The following is a 14,016-nucleotide window of genomic DNA, read 5'->3' as shown; positions in this document are numbered from 1 at the left end:
TTCAATCTAGTAGCAAAGAACAAATACAAGTCTTAATAAAGTGGTTTAGATTTAAGTGATAGTGTTGTGAATTTAGAGACCTGGAGTTTTTTTCCGTAAAAACTAGTGTTTTGCAGAAGTTGTAACAGTTTCATTTTAACCCACGGTATCTCTCACAAGTACCAGTGGAGAGACTGAAGATCTACACACAAAAACTAAATTAAGTTTACAGAGTGGGTTTGCAATGTCGCAGCGGAAATTCCCCACAAGCCGGCTCCGTCAACTTCCGATGAAGCGCTAGAAGATTGCCCGGATAGGCAAGAAGGGTGCGTCCATTGCAGTAGCGTGTGGAGCCTTTTCCCACAACCAACCATAGAGCACTAATACTAGAGGCGACACTCCTGAATATCGCCAGATCGGTCACGCTTGGATGACCCGGGTAAGATCGACGCTTTTCAGCAATGCACACTACAGTTTTAAAGGGAAAAGTTGTTAGGAATGAGCTTGAAAGAGCACTCGCATGTCCCTGATTGTCATAAAAGTAACTTGTCAGGGTTATTTATGTCTGTTCTGTGTATTATGACAACACGAGCTGAAAAAAATGATCATGAAGGCAGTGCACACTGTTTTCACGTGTAAGGTCTCATAAGTACAGCAGATGCGGCATACAGAGGATTGTCATTCTGCCGAAATGAACGACGAAGATATGGAAAATTATTTTACTTACGACTGCACAAAATTTCGCACAATTTTTAAGACTTAATTTTGCAGGTGCCGTATTTCAACACAACCAGACGTCCGGAGTCACCCGTACATGATTGGAAATGGCATAGATACCTGGACAGGATTTCTACCAATAAAACCACTACAAATGTCCGAAATTTAGGGTACAATATTGTAAGGAATTTTTCAAAATCAGCAAAATTGCCAATTTGGGCAATTGAAAAAAGAAAACAGTAAATACAAAAGGTACACAGCATTTATGCTTCTGCTGTTCAATGCGCGGCATTTGTTGCACAACTTAGTGGTTCAGCACAGCTTGGTTTCTTTTATTGTTTTTAATGTGATGAATTTTAAGCACTCCTATACAGCAAACCAACCCTAAATAAACTCCAATACCAAACACTTCTTCAAGCAATGAATTCCATTAACTCCAAAGTTCTGTGGCGGTCATTGTTACGTAGTTAATGCCTCGTGTCAGTATGGAAAGCATGGCGTGGACATGTTTCATTATTTCTGCGTTGTCGTTAAGTTTGTACGTTGATTTTACCTTTCTAGTACTTCATTCAAAATTGTTGAAGTCAAAACTGTTGTTCTCGTTTAGGTAACACAAGTGTGTTGTTCAGTAAGCTAAGCAAGTCAGGAGCTTTGATAGGTGTGTTTAGCATGTGCAGCAGTGTACATTATTAGGTATGAAGTTAGAGCCTGTTTTAAACAATTCCCGAAAATGAGAATTGTATAAAAATGGAAAGAAATGTAGACGAAAGCATGCCTAAAACCTTGATCATAAAATAAATTTGGCGCGATTAAAGAGTTTTCAGCAAAATAACTTTTTGTCAGACACCTATACAATTTAGCATGTGCATGCATTATTGCCTCTATGACGTAACAGTACGAACCTTAAAGTTTAAAGCTTAATTTGAACACTTTCCGAAAATAAGAATTGAATAAAAGTTGGCAGAAATGTGGACCAAAGCATACTTAAAACCTTGGTAATAAAATAAATTTGGCGCGATTAAAGAATTTTCAGCAAAATAACTTTTTTGTCAGACACCTATACAATTTAGCATGTGCACCATTTTGGCTGTGACGTGACGGCTAAGCCCTTGAGTTTACAACTTTTTTCAAACATTTTCCGAAAATGAGAATTGAATAAAAATTGGCATAAATGTAGACCAAAGCATGCTTAAAACCTTGGTAATAAAATAAATTTGGCGCGATTAAAGAATTTTCAGCAAAATAACTTTTCGTCAGACACCTATACAATTCAGCATGTATATGCATTATTGGCTATATGACGTAACAGTAGGACCCTTAATATTTAAAGCCTAATCTAAACACTTTCCGAAAATGAGAATTGAATAAAAATTGGCAGAAGTGTAGACCAAAGCATGCTTAAAACCTTGTTAATAAAATAAATTTGGCGCGATTAAAGAATTTTTAGCAAAATAACTTATGGTCAGAGACCTATTTAATTTAGCATGTGCACCATTTTGGCTGTGACGTGACGGCTAAGCACTTGAGTTTACAACTTTGACGTTACGAACTATCGAGTTTGGTTGGTGTAGGCATTGGTTCAAGATTCATTAAGTTGTAACTTAAAAATAATAAATTTCTCGAAGAAGAAAACTGGGGTCTCAGTTGGTCTTCCAAACAAGTTTAATAACTGCTGAATCAATTCTGTACTGCAGGGTATACAAAGTATATTTGTAGATTTACCGAGTGTTTTAATTGATTGTAACGATCTAAATGGGAGAGTTGCGAACGTAATTTGCGACCTCCGACGAGGAAAAGTGGAAGAGGCAGCTTATCTTCGGTTAGTCCGCGATATGTGTTGTCATCTTGGTTGGGTTCTCGGCCAACACCAAGATGCAAGTGAATTTCTGCAAATCTTTGATTTCAATTCTGTTTTGAAAGGGGGTAATTTAGATTCTACGTTTCAGCTACATATAACAAAAACGTGTAAGTCATGTGGCCAACAATCTAATATTCTTCATAAACAATCGGTTTTAGCTTTGCCAGTTTTTGAAACAATTCCAGATAATAGCAATATAAATGCATACTATGAAGAGAAATTTCGTGGCGTCAAGTTTTTGTGCTAGTTGCAACTTGGAAAAGGAAATCGTTTTTGAATCACACCTAGAAAATGTATCAGATATTTTGTGCGTTGTTTTGCATAGAAACATAACAGGCCAAAAAACAACCAAACGCATAAAAGCCACACAATTGTTGTCGTTTAAATCCGCTTCAGAAGAGTATGTTTACCAGTTAATGTCTGTTGTTGTTCACGTCGGAACGAAAGTTGATTCTGGGCATTACATTACCTACAAAATTAATGGCGATAAAATAACTGAACTTAACGATTTGGTAGTAAAAGACATGTTTTGGGACTCTTGTTGAGGAAAATATTTCCACAGGATCTTGTATTTTGTTTTATCGAAAAAAATCAGTGAATGCACTTTGTAAAGATCAATCCTCTGAAAGTGACGAGGGTGATCAAACGATTAAAGTAGTCCCTAGAAAGCGTCGTCGTACGCATCAGCCGTTGTCATTACGGAACGAATAGATTATAGGGACATAGAATTTATGCAGACAGACAGCAAGGGAGAGGTAGTGGCGCTTTCTGGTCCAGAGATACTTGAAGCTTCCGTAGCAGAAGTTTACAAATTTGTCAATTGTCAGCTTTTGTCCGCTATGTCAAAGTCGTTTGAGGTCGGCAAACATGAACTTGAGTGTTATCGTTTATGCCTTTTTTCGAAAAACCGTAGAAAGCAGTTGACTGGTTACAACTTAAGGTCAACTTTGGAAAAAACATCATTGTTAACAGACACGTTTCAAAACCTAATGCGATTTTTAGATTATTCACTTTGTCGATTTCGCGTCCGACAACGTCTTATGGGTAAGCAAGTATATAGGGAAACAAGTGTTTGCAAGGAGTTGAAGCCAGAAATAGCCATCCAAGGAAGCATTATTCACAGTTTGCTTCAGGTTGAAACATTCGACATATCTTTTTTTACCAACAATGTGTTATACATGGAAGCAGCCATTTACTACATAATGCATGTCGAAAGTTTAACGTATATGAAAGCGTCCAAACGAATAGGAATTTCGGCAGTAGCATATGTGAATAAAATGTAAATTGATACCGTTTTTTTTATTGCGTATTGACATTCATTTTATTGTGTATTGACATTATTTTAAAAACACCTAAACCCTGAAATATTGAATAAATTTAAATTGGAGATTGTGTGTTAATTATTTTGCACTGTTTCGGTAAATAAACCATGCACATCGATACTGCTGTACATTATATAATTCTCCGACAAACATATTGTAGCGGCCGTAATTTACTTAAAAATCTGTGCAGCCTGGATCTGCACCGACCGCCGCACTAGGGGGTTTCCTAATTTGTCTTGAACGCAACACTGTCTGCCTGATGGTACAATTTTCTCCTTGGTTGCACAACAGCATTGGTTCTCTGTTAAACGAACAGAAACGTGTCACAAATCGGCAACAATACGCACATTCAATATGGCCGATAAACTTACACTTAGGAATATGTCACGTTAAGAAAGTCAATACTTCTTAAATCATACACAAACAGTATTACGACATTTAACTTATACAATTGGAGTCCAGGACTGAATTACAGGCACTTTGACGGACTAAGACGTTTCAGGATTTTAATAACTTTAGCTTTCATGTTTTTATACCTGCACATAATACACTATATTGTTAGCACATAAATATCTACAAAAACTACATTAGATCCACCACAACTGCAACTACTAAAAAGCCTGCTCACAGCACAGAAAGAAACTGTAAAACGTGGTCAGGACAAGATTGCGACACTAATGACATCACACGCATTGTTACGTTTTGGATTTCTAACCAATTATGGCAGGCGCCTTGTTACGTCATAGTCAATGAAGTCAGATTACTGACATGAACCAGAAACAGGAAAAGAAAGCACATACAAGTAATTTCTCGCTGTAACACATATATTGAAAGTTCTTTAATCGCGCCAAATTTATTTTATTACCAAGGTTTTAAGCAGGCTTTGGTCTACATTTCTGCCAATTTTTATTCAATTCTCATTTTCGGAAAGTGTTTAAATTAAGCTTTAAACTTTAAGGTTCGTACTGTTACGTCATATAGCCAATAATGCATACACATTCTGAATGGTATAAGTCTCTGACAAAAAGTCATTTTGCTGAAAATTCTTTAATCGCTCCAAATTTATTTTACTACCAAGGTTTTAAGCATGCTTTGGTCGACATTTCTGCCAATTTTTATTCAATTCTCATTTTCGGAAAGTGTTTAAATTAAGTTTAAATTACTTTAAGGGTCCTACTGTTACGTCATATAGCCAATAATGCATACATATTCTGAATGGTATAGGCATAGATAACTTAATTCACTAGATGCGCAACTCGTCTGCCGACCAGGGCCCTGGAGAGAAAAAAAATATGCTGGTGCAAGTCAATTTCTGGGCCCCCCTTTGAACACTTTTTGTGTGCTGATGATCAAGCGTTTGATACGTTGATTCGCCAAAAGAACAAACAAAAGCAAGCTAGCCGCACTTATTAAACAGCTTGGACAATAACGTCAAACCTTTACAGTTTTAAAAACCTAAAATTCTTTTTACTGCATGCACTATAGCGTTCGTACAACAAAGTAAACGCTCAAAAGCAAATATTGGTCTTGACATGTACTGTGTTCGCTTAAACCAGGGGTCACCACAAACTTTTTCAGGGCCAAGACATGGTATTTCTAAAATCCCAAAACCTGGTAATGCGACTGTTAAACTGTATAGTTCAAGGGTCGGCAACCTTTTAGGCGACGCGTGCCAAAGGCTGAATTTTAAGACCATGGCATGATAAAAACTATAAACAAGCAGTGTGACAGGTTAAATTGTTACTTCAATATAAACAGGCAAATCGGTTGGCGTGCCATAAAATACCTCCTAGTGTGCCAACCTTGACACGCAGTGGTTGCCGTCCCCTGATATAGTTAGTCTCATCTTACGAGCAATGCTTGTATATTACGTCACAAGTAACTTGGAAGGCAGTTGTTTGCGCACAATCAGCACTTGTAGTCTTGTATGTGATGTAACAAACTGGCTTTGAATCAATCATAGGCGTTGTAATCTTATGAAACAAGGTAATATCAATTCCACACATCGCGACAGGAAAACTTTCGTAGGGAGTAGTTTAATTTTTGAATGTTACAAAGTTACCAATACGATTTCGCAAACCAAAAAATATGGTCGAGGGCCGGATGAAATGACCACAAAAATATAAAATATATATACTCAGTATACCAACAAAAATACCTACAAATCGCACAGTAAAGTTCTGCTATTGTTTGGTTAAAGCCAACTGAACAGGTTATCTGGTAAAAGATTTCCTGTTTTTGTTGGTATACCGAGTCAAGCCAAGACTTTTCACAGCTGAGAAGACTCAAGTCAAGTCAAGCTTTCGAAAAATGTGACTTAAGTCGGACATGATACCCCATTACTGCTAATTTGTTTAAAATAATAACTGCTTTGACGGTAATTTTCACAGGTACGTACAGACCAATTAAAAATGTTAATACGAAGGGTCGAAGGCAGAGAGCAAAGTAAACGTCTTCACACACACACACATAACTGTCGCTTTATCGTTTATGTACTTTAACAAATATGGTCCAATAAAGTACCTCGCTTACTACCAAAGCTGTGACCAAATCAAATACGTGTAACAAATGCTACGTCCAGAAAACTCACCAGCACTATGTAGTCAGCGCAAATGTGCATAATTCTTGCCAAACAACGGACACAACTGTGGCACAGTAAAGTAGAAACATCAATAAGAGATCTCGCTACAATTCGCGCATGCACCAACGTGACAATCACAAAATTTGTTGCATAGAGATGCACTACAAACAAATCAAACTCCACATTCGGCGATCAGCATCAACTTTTTCCAGTTTCTAAATAATTTTAAAAGTACACATTTCATCACCCTGTAATCTTCAACTTAATAATTATGGGCCCCCTAGACTCTCATGGGCCCCGGTGCGGCGCACCCTCCTCTCATGGGGCCTGCTGCCGACAAAATATTAAAAAAAATCTCTCGGGTGAATTACTACATAGAACAAGATGTAACTTTTAATGTGTAGTTATGTGTGGTTGATGTATTTTTTAAACATTTTTATTTTAACAAATCTAATTTAATTACCACGAACGCGAATATATTGTTTTTGCCTTCCTTCAGACGTTGCACGCTCGAATGAACAAGTACACATTTCGTGTGCATTGGTAAGAACATACACATATTTTGTCGTCTTGTCGATAGTTTTTTGAGCTGCGACGTTTAATTTGATAAAAATGTTTTAGTTTTTGGAATTTTCATAATAATATCATAAAAAAATGGCTATTAACCTTATTTATGTAGCAAGTTTGGACTTTGAATTCGCTGAATTGGACAATTTGCAGTATGTGTACCACATTGCTACATGGGTTGCCATTATGGTGTCTGCATTTCTGGGCCCGTATTCAATAAATCCAACTAAGTGGCCTTCCTAGAATACCAATTTTCTTGACTACATGAGAATAATAAATTAAAAAAACATGAAAAAGTGCATAAATTGCTGCTGTTAACTAACTTTGCATCCACAGAGCATTGACTGCCAATTGGTTGATACCACATGCACCAGAGCCAATATTTTTAACAATCTACCATACAGTGTTTTTAAGGATTGTGTGATGATATGTCAGTTCAAAAAATTATGTGTAAAATTGCAACTTATACCTGTACTACTGTAAAGTACGTGATGATGGCAATATAGGAACACCACTGGTTCTGAGATGATTATATGCTGCTGAAGCTCTAGCAAAAACCTCAATTGCCCAATGAACCACATCAGGGTGGTACCGTCTCCGATTAATGGTCTTTAAAGCATTTTTAAAAAATGAGGCTTGCCACTCATTAGTGAGTGTTTTTGACTTTCAACCAAATCCTGCAGATGGGAAATGACACATTACTGTTCCAAAATTAAATGAGAAACATTTGAATCTGCACACCAAGATATCCTAATGAATTCGGTCATCCACTGTTACCAATTCTTCTTCACTAGTTGCACTGGATTTCATTTGCAGCACTCCGTTGCGTTCCATTTTTTGCCATACTTTGCACACATTTTACACATTACCGGCCCTATCTACTGGCTACATTGCAGTGAGGTGAGCGGATTATGGTTGTGCCTGTCGGGGCATTCCATGCTTGTATGACATGTTTGTTAATACTCTTTTGTTTTTTCCTGCTTACTCCCGTACAAAGTTCAAAGTTATCCAACTCCCCTGTAATGATGCACAAAAAACAATAAAAGCCTAAAGGGCTCTACAGACATACTGCGTTTTGCGTCAAGCGGCGCGTTTTTGCGTCAAACGGCACACTTAACACACACGCCAACGACGGCGACGTCGGGGCGAAAATCTCCGTTCAACGCGTCAAGCGGCAGAGTTAAAAATGTTTTAACTTTTCCGCGTGACGCGTTGATGTTTTGTGTCAACGGAATTGAACTAACTATACTTTGTGATAAATTGGGTTAAAAAAAACTGTGTTTATTTGTCACATTGTATTATAAAGTATGTCTTAAGGTTTTAGCAAAACAATTAAGATGAGTTTTAATAAAATTTTAATTCAAATGATCGGAGATGCCCCATACTTATACCATTCAATGGTCAGTACAGGACAATGTATATAATATATACAATGATCAGTGCAGAACGCTTAAACAGCATTTGTAACGACAACCGCGACTTGTGTGCAATGGTCACCGCACGACGCAAAACGCGTCGGGACGCATGAAATGCCGTTCCGCACGGCGAACGCTTGACGCAGTATGTCTGTAGAGCCCTTAATGGTAAAAACTATCTTGTTTTAAAAGCAGGTGTTATACTTAAAAATGCATTTAAAGTTGATTTCCTCAATGGAGTACTACCCAAGGATAGTGGTTTAACTCACCATCCATAAAATGGAGCCCATTCAACCTCAACATTGCTTGAGATGCAAAGTCTGCCACAAAAAGTATAACATACAGAAACCCAGATTAATTCATAATAAACATAACTGTACCTTATGTATGCTTTAACAATTTTATTTTTATATTGTTCTACCAAAAGGTATTTGCCTTTTCTATAAAATGACTTTTCTAAATGTTGTACAACTTGTTTAAAATGAATTGTTAACGTAAGAAGTGTGTACTAACTTTCAGCTGAGGACCTAATAGTTTAAAAGCTTTCTCAACACTTTTAACACTGTGGTGTTTAACTTATGAAAGAACCTTTCTGTCAAATGGTGCTTTTCTGCTTGTCTTGGCCACAACAAATGATTTTAGCTGTAATAAACATTTATATGTTCATGGGCAATGTTACCAATTTTGTCCTGTACTGCTGTTTAGGAATTTTTTTGGATGGAAAAGCACCAATTTTTAACTTTTTTCTGCAACCAATAACACTGGGCAACAAAAAAATATTTTTTTTCTGGTGTCTGTAATGTTTTAACTGATTTTGACTAATTCTAGTGCCCTGATTTCAAAAATGCAATCGGTTTATCTGTATCACGTCTAGATTTCCTGGTATGGTACATCCACGTTTGAAAAACAATCTATATGTGTACACTATAGTGAAACTGGTTTTGAGTATTTTATTTGGAATTAACGTTATTGCAAGAACAAAATTTCGAATTTAATTTTAAATGTAACAGGTGGACACTCCTAACAAACAAAATTCAACACAAAAAATGTTTCAAATTTGTAAGTTATCAGGTATAGGCCTACACATGTACTTTGGTAACTGGCACCAATATCATCCCGTTTAATTGACCAACAGTAATTAGCCAGGACCACATTATTCCCTCTTCCCTGATACGTTTTGTTTTACTGATATTCTTTTGGAACCTTTCAGCTTAATTCTCATCATTTATATCCCCTACGTTTTAAGGGAAGTGTAGCTTTATACTCATTTTGTTACCAAATTTTTCAGACCGCTTAATAACTTAGTTTTGTACTCTTTCTTATAATTTAATACTGTTAAAAATACTGTTTTTGTCCATTACTGCAATATTCCAATCAACATTAGGTAAGTGGAGCCCATTGCTTGTCCTAAACCCCTAAAGCCACATCGAAGTGTGCAAGATATGCACATTTGATACAGATCTTTTTTTTTCTTTTTAGTTGTGTTGTATGGGTAGTCACCAGTAATGTAGCATAAAACATCTTGGTAATTCATACAACACCTTATAGATGACCTAGCCACTATTAATTTTAGTTTTACCACCTTGCTTTACTAGTCTGAAAATCACTCCATAAAACACGTATAGTTTAAAGTTATCGCTAGCCTGCACCAACCATTTTTAGACAGAGCATAAGCATAGAACGCATATTCATGCTATGAAACTGACTGCACTGTAGGAAATTGATGTGTATAATGTAACAAAACTTTAACAAACACATAAAAGCATGATTTTAAAGTCATTGAATCAATGTAGGCATAAATTTTGATTTTGTAAATAACTTAAAAAGTTGATCTGATTGAAGAAAACCGTAATGATTTTTGAAATCAGCACCCTAAAATTAGTCAATATCAGTTTTAACATTAAAGACACCAAAAATTGTGTTGGCCAGTGTAATCAGCAGATCGTTTTTTTCAAAGTGATCTTCACATATGAATGCTCTAAAAGAATTACTGTTTGATTTTGACAACAGAAGTGGGTTAAAAGGAAATTAATATTACGTTTCTTTATGAAGCATGTATTATGTCTCCCTAAGTTGGGTCAAGCAATGAGAGCACACATTTTTGTAAATTGCTGTAATGTTTATTCATATCAGAGTTGCTTTGAAATTCAGGATTGCAAATTTTAAACAAAGATTTTTTGCCATTGGCTGGCACGATGTGACGTTTAATGCAATAAATTGCGATTTTTGGCCAATATCTTCACTCTTCACCCATTGCCCGCCATTGTAAATGAGCCAATGTGTACTGGTTCATTCAAGCGTGACTTGTCTGAGCGATTTCGCCGAGTTGCGCATCTAGTGAATTAAGTTACCTATGGTATAGGTCTCTGACAAAAAGTTATTTTGCGAAAAATTCTTAAATCGCGCCAAATTTATTTTACTACCAAGGTTTTAAGCATGCTTTGGTCGACATTTCTGCCAATTTTTATTCAATTCTCATTTTCGGAAAGTGTTTAAATCAGAGGTTTTCAACCTATGGGCCATGGCCCAGTAGTGGGCCATGACGCTGTTTTCAGTGGGCCACAGAGCTTGGCATACAGCGATATCAGAAATCATGTCATTATGAACATTCAACACAGAACGTTACGTTTGTGACGACATAATTTCTGCTAACAATGCTTAACTGTTTATGGAAGTTGCTATCTTGCGTTGATGCTGGTACACTTTGGTTGAGTGGGCACTGGGCAGTGAATTTGAAATACTGTACAAGCGTTAAATAAATTCAATTTTGATTTTAGACATGATTCAATTTAACGTTTAATAGCATAAAGATTTTAATAATTTAGCATGGCAAAAAGAAAATTCAATCAAGATTTTATAAAGTATGGGTTTACTTCATTCAGTGATCGAGGTGAGGAAAAGGGTCAATGTGTCATTTGCTATCGTGTTTTGAGTAATGAATCACTGCGACCATCCAAATTACAAAATCATTTGGAAAAGAATCATCCTGGCCTTAAGGGAAAAGATATTGAATACTTTAAAAGACTGGAAAACGGTTTGAAGCGTCAACGACTTGACAAGACTGGATCGTTTGCACGTACAGATAAGAAACTGACAGAGGCATCTTTTGAAGTGAGCCTATTTATTGCTAAACAGAAAAAGGCTCATAATATTGGTGAGACTCTTGTAAAGCCAAGTGCTCTGGCTATGGTTCGAAATGTATTGGGTGAAGAAAGTGAAAGAAAGATAAAGTCAATTCCTTTGTCGGACAACACAGTTCAGAGAAGAATTGATCTTATGGCGAATGATATAAAAGAGCAAGTGGTCACCGAAGTTAAAGATAAGTCATTGTTTGGTTTGTTTGCTCTGCAACTGGATGAATCAACAGATGTTTCTTCAGCAGCTCAACTAATGGCCTTTGTTCGCTATGTAACAGAGAAAAATGTGAAAGAAGAGCTGCTCTTTTGCAGTGAATTGGAAACCACCACAAAGGCAAAAGATGTAATGGCTAAGGTCGAGGATTTTTTTGATAAAGAGAACATAAGTTGGGCAAGTTTGTGTGGTGTGTGCACTGATGGCGCACCAGCCATGTTAGGTGCCAAGAGTGGATTCCAGACGCTCGTAAAGAATAAAGCACCTAATCTTGTGACCACTCACTGCTTTATTCATCGCGCAGCATTAGCTTCAAAAACCTTACCTGACGGTCTAAAATGCGCTTTTGATGTGGTCGTTAAAAGCGTCAATTATATCAAAAACAGCGCATTAAATACTCGATTGTTCCGGAAGTTGTGTGAAGGCCTAAATTCTGAACATAAGCAACTTCTCTACTACACCAAAGTACGATGGCTGTCAAGAGGTAACCTTGTAGCCAGAGTGTTTGAGCTCCATGATGAGATAAAGGTCTTTCTGGGAACAGCAAAACCTGAACTTGCAGTACATTTTGAAAATGTAAAGTTCCTTTCTTGCTTGGCATATTTGGTGGATATTTTTGAAGCTTTGAACCAGCTGAATTTAAAAATGCAAGGAAAAGGAAAAGATATCATTCAGTTTGTGGACTTTACAAGGGCATTTGTTGAAAAGCTGGGCAATTGGAGACGTAAAGTGACAAATGGTAACTTTGACATGTTTCACAGTTTCGCATGTATATCTGATGTGGATGATGAGATTAGGGATGAAGTGGCAGACCACCTTGGTACTCTACAAACTGAATTCAAATCCTACTTTCCAGAGCTTAGCAGAGATGCTTTCACACTTGTGAGGAATCCATTTCGTGTTGATATTGAGCAAGTGGATGACGAGTTACAAGATGAACTAATTGACCTTAGAAATGACTCAGGCTGTCGTGACCTATTTGAAGATGTGCCTGTCACTGAATTCTGGATCCAAGTGTCCTCATCATATTCACAAATCAGCAAAAATTGTCTTATGAAACTACTGCCTTTCACCACCACGTGGTTGTGTGAGTCAGCATTTTCATCCCTATTGAACATAAAATCCAAGCCGCGCAACAGACTTGATGTTGCAGCTGACATACGGTGCGCTCTCTCATCGACTGCACCCAGAATACAAAGTCTTGTGGACAAACTACAGCAACAACCTTCTCATTAAATTTGTGTGAATGTTCAGCTGATTAATTTATTGTGTTGTTGAAACTTGGTGTTTTTCGTTGATGAAGTTTTTCATTGTGTTGTTGAAACTTGGCGTTTTTCGTTGAAGTTTTTCATTGTGTTGTTGAAACTTGGTGTTTTTCGTTGATGAAGTTTTTCATTAGGTGTTTTTCATTAAACGTTAATGGGCCAACGCCATTTTTTACTAATTTAGTGGGCCATGAGCAAAAAAAGGTTGAAAACCCCTGGTTTAAATTAAGCTTTAAACTTTAAGGGTCCTACTGTTACGTCATATAGCCAATAATGCATACATGTGCTGAATGGTTTAGGTCTCTGACAAAAAGTTATTTTGCTAAAAATTCTTTAATCGCGCCAAATTTATTTTGCTTTTAAGGTTTTAAGCATGCTTTGGTCTACATTTCTGCCAATTTTTATTCAATTCTCATTTTCGGAAAGTGTTTGAATAAAGTTGTAAACTCAAGGGCTTAGCCGTCACGTCACAGCCAAAATGGTGCACATGCTAAATTGTATAGGTGTCTGACCATAAGTTATTTTGCTGAAAATTCTTTAATCGCGCCAAATTTATTTTATTACCAAGGTTTTAAGCATGCTTTGGTCCACATTTCTGCCAACTTTTATTCAATTCTCATTTTCGGAAAGTGTTCAAATTAGGCTTTAAACTTTAAGGTTCCTACTGTTACGTCATATAGCCAACAATGCATACACATGCTAAATTGTATAGGTGTCTGACAAAAAAGTTATTTTGCTAAAAATTCTTTAATCGTGCCAAATTTATTTTATTACCAAGGTTTTAAGCATACTTTGGTCCACATTTCTGCCAACTTTTATTCAATTCTCATTTTCGGAAAGTGTTTAGATTAGGCTTTAAATATTAAGGGTCATACTGTTACGTCATATAGCCAACAATGCATATGCATGCTCAATTGTATAGGTGTCTGACAAAAAGTTATTTTGCTGAAAATTCTTTAAT

The 14,016-nt window shown here is 36.6% G+C and overlaps 1 protein-coding gene and 1 long non-coding RNA gene across 3 annotated transcripts; one reads left to right on the top strand and one right to left on the bottom strand.

Moving 5' to 3' along the window:
* Positions 1-7,093: 7,093 nt before the first annotated feature.
* Positions 7,094-8,882, bottom strand: LOC145233084 (uncharacterized). Of its 2 annotated transcripts, XR_013861014.1 has the most exons (3): positions 8,820-8,882; positions 8,709-8,759; positions 7,094-8,041 (listed from the first exon to the last, which is right to left on the bottom strand). It is a non-coding gene; the product is annotated as an uncharacterized LOC145233084 (long non-coding RNA). The 2 variants fall into 2 exon arrangements; XR_013861013.1 differs by lacking the exon at positions 7,094-8,041 and having other exon boundaries at positions 8,602-8,759.
* Positions 8,883-11,570: 2,688 nt separating this feature from the next.
* Positions 11,571-13,026, top strand: LOC145234519 (protein FAM200C-like). Its single transcript, XM_080099237.1, has one exon. It carries the CDS (start codon positions 11,626-11,628, stop codon positions 13,024-13,026), a length of 1,401 nt encoding a protein of 466 aa, XP_079955363.1. The 5' UTR covers positions 11,571-11,625.
* Positions 13,027-14,016: the final 990 nt, after the last annotated feature.

This window comes from Phallusia mammillata, chromosome 6, assembly GCF_965637545.1.
Source record: "Phallusia mammillata chromosome 6, kaPhaMamm4.hap1.1, whole genome shotgun sequence".
NCBI classification, from domain to species: Eukaryota; Metazoa; Chordata; class Ascidiacea; order Phlebobranchia; family Ascidiidae; genus Phallusia; species Phallusia mammillata.
The sequence above is the reverse complement of the archived record's forward strand: the minus strand, read 5'-3'. Positions and strand labels throughout refer to the sequence as shown.

Bases quoted from the DNA above. Each gene is read 5' to 3' on its own strand.
- LOC145234519 (XM_080099237.1), top strand. From the start codon at position 11,626: ATGGTTCGAAATGTATTGGGTGAAGAAAGTGAAAGAAAGATAAAGTCA.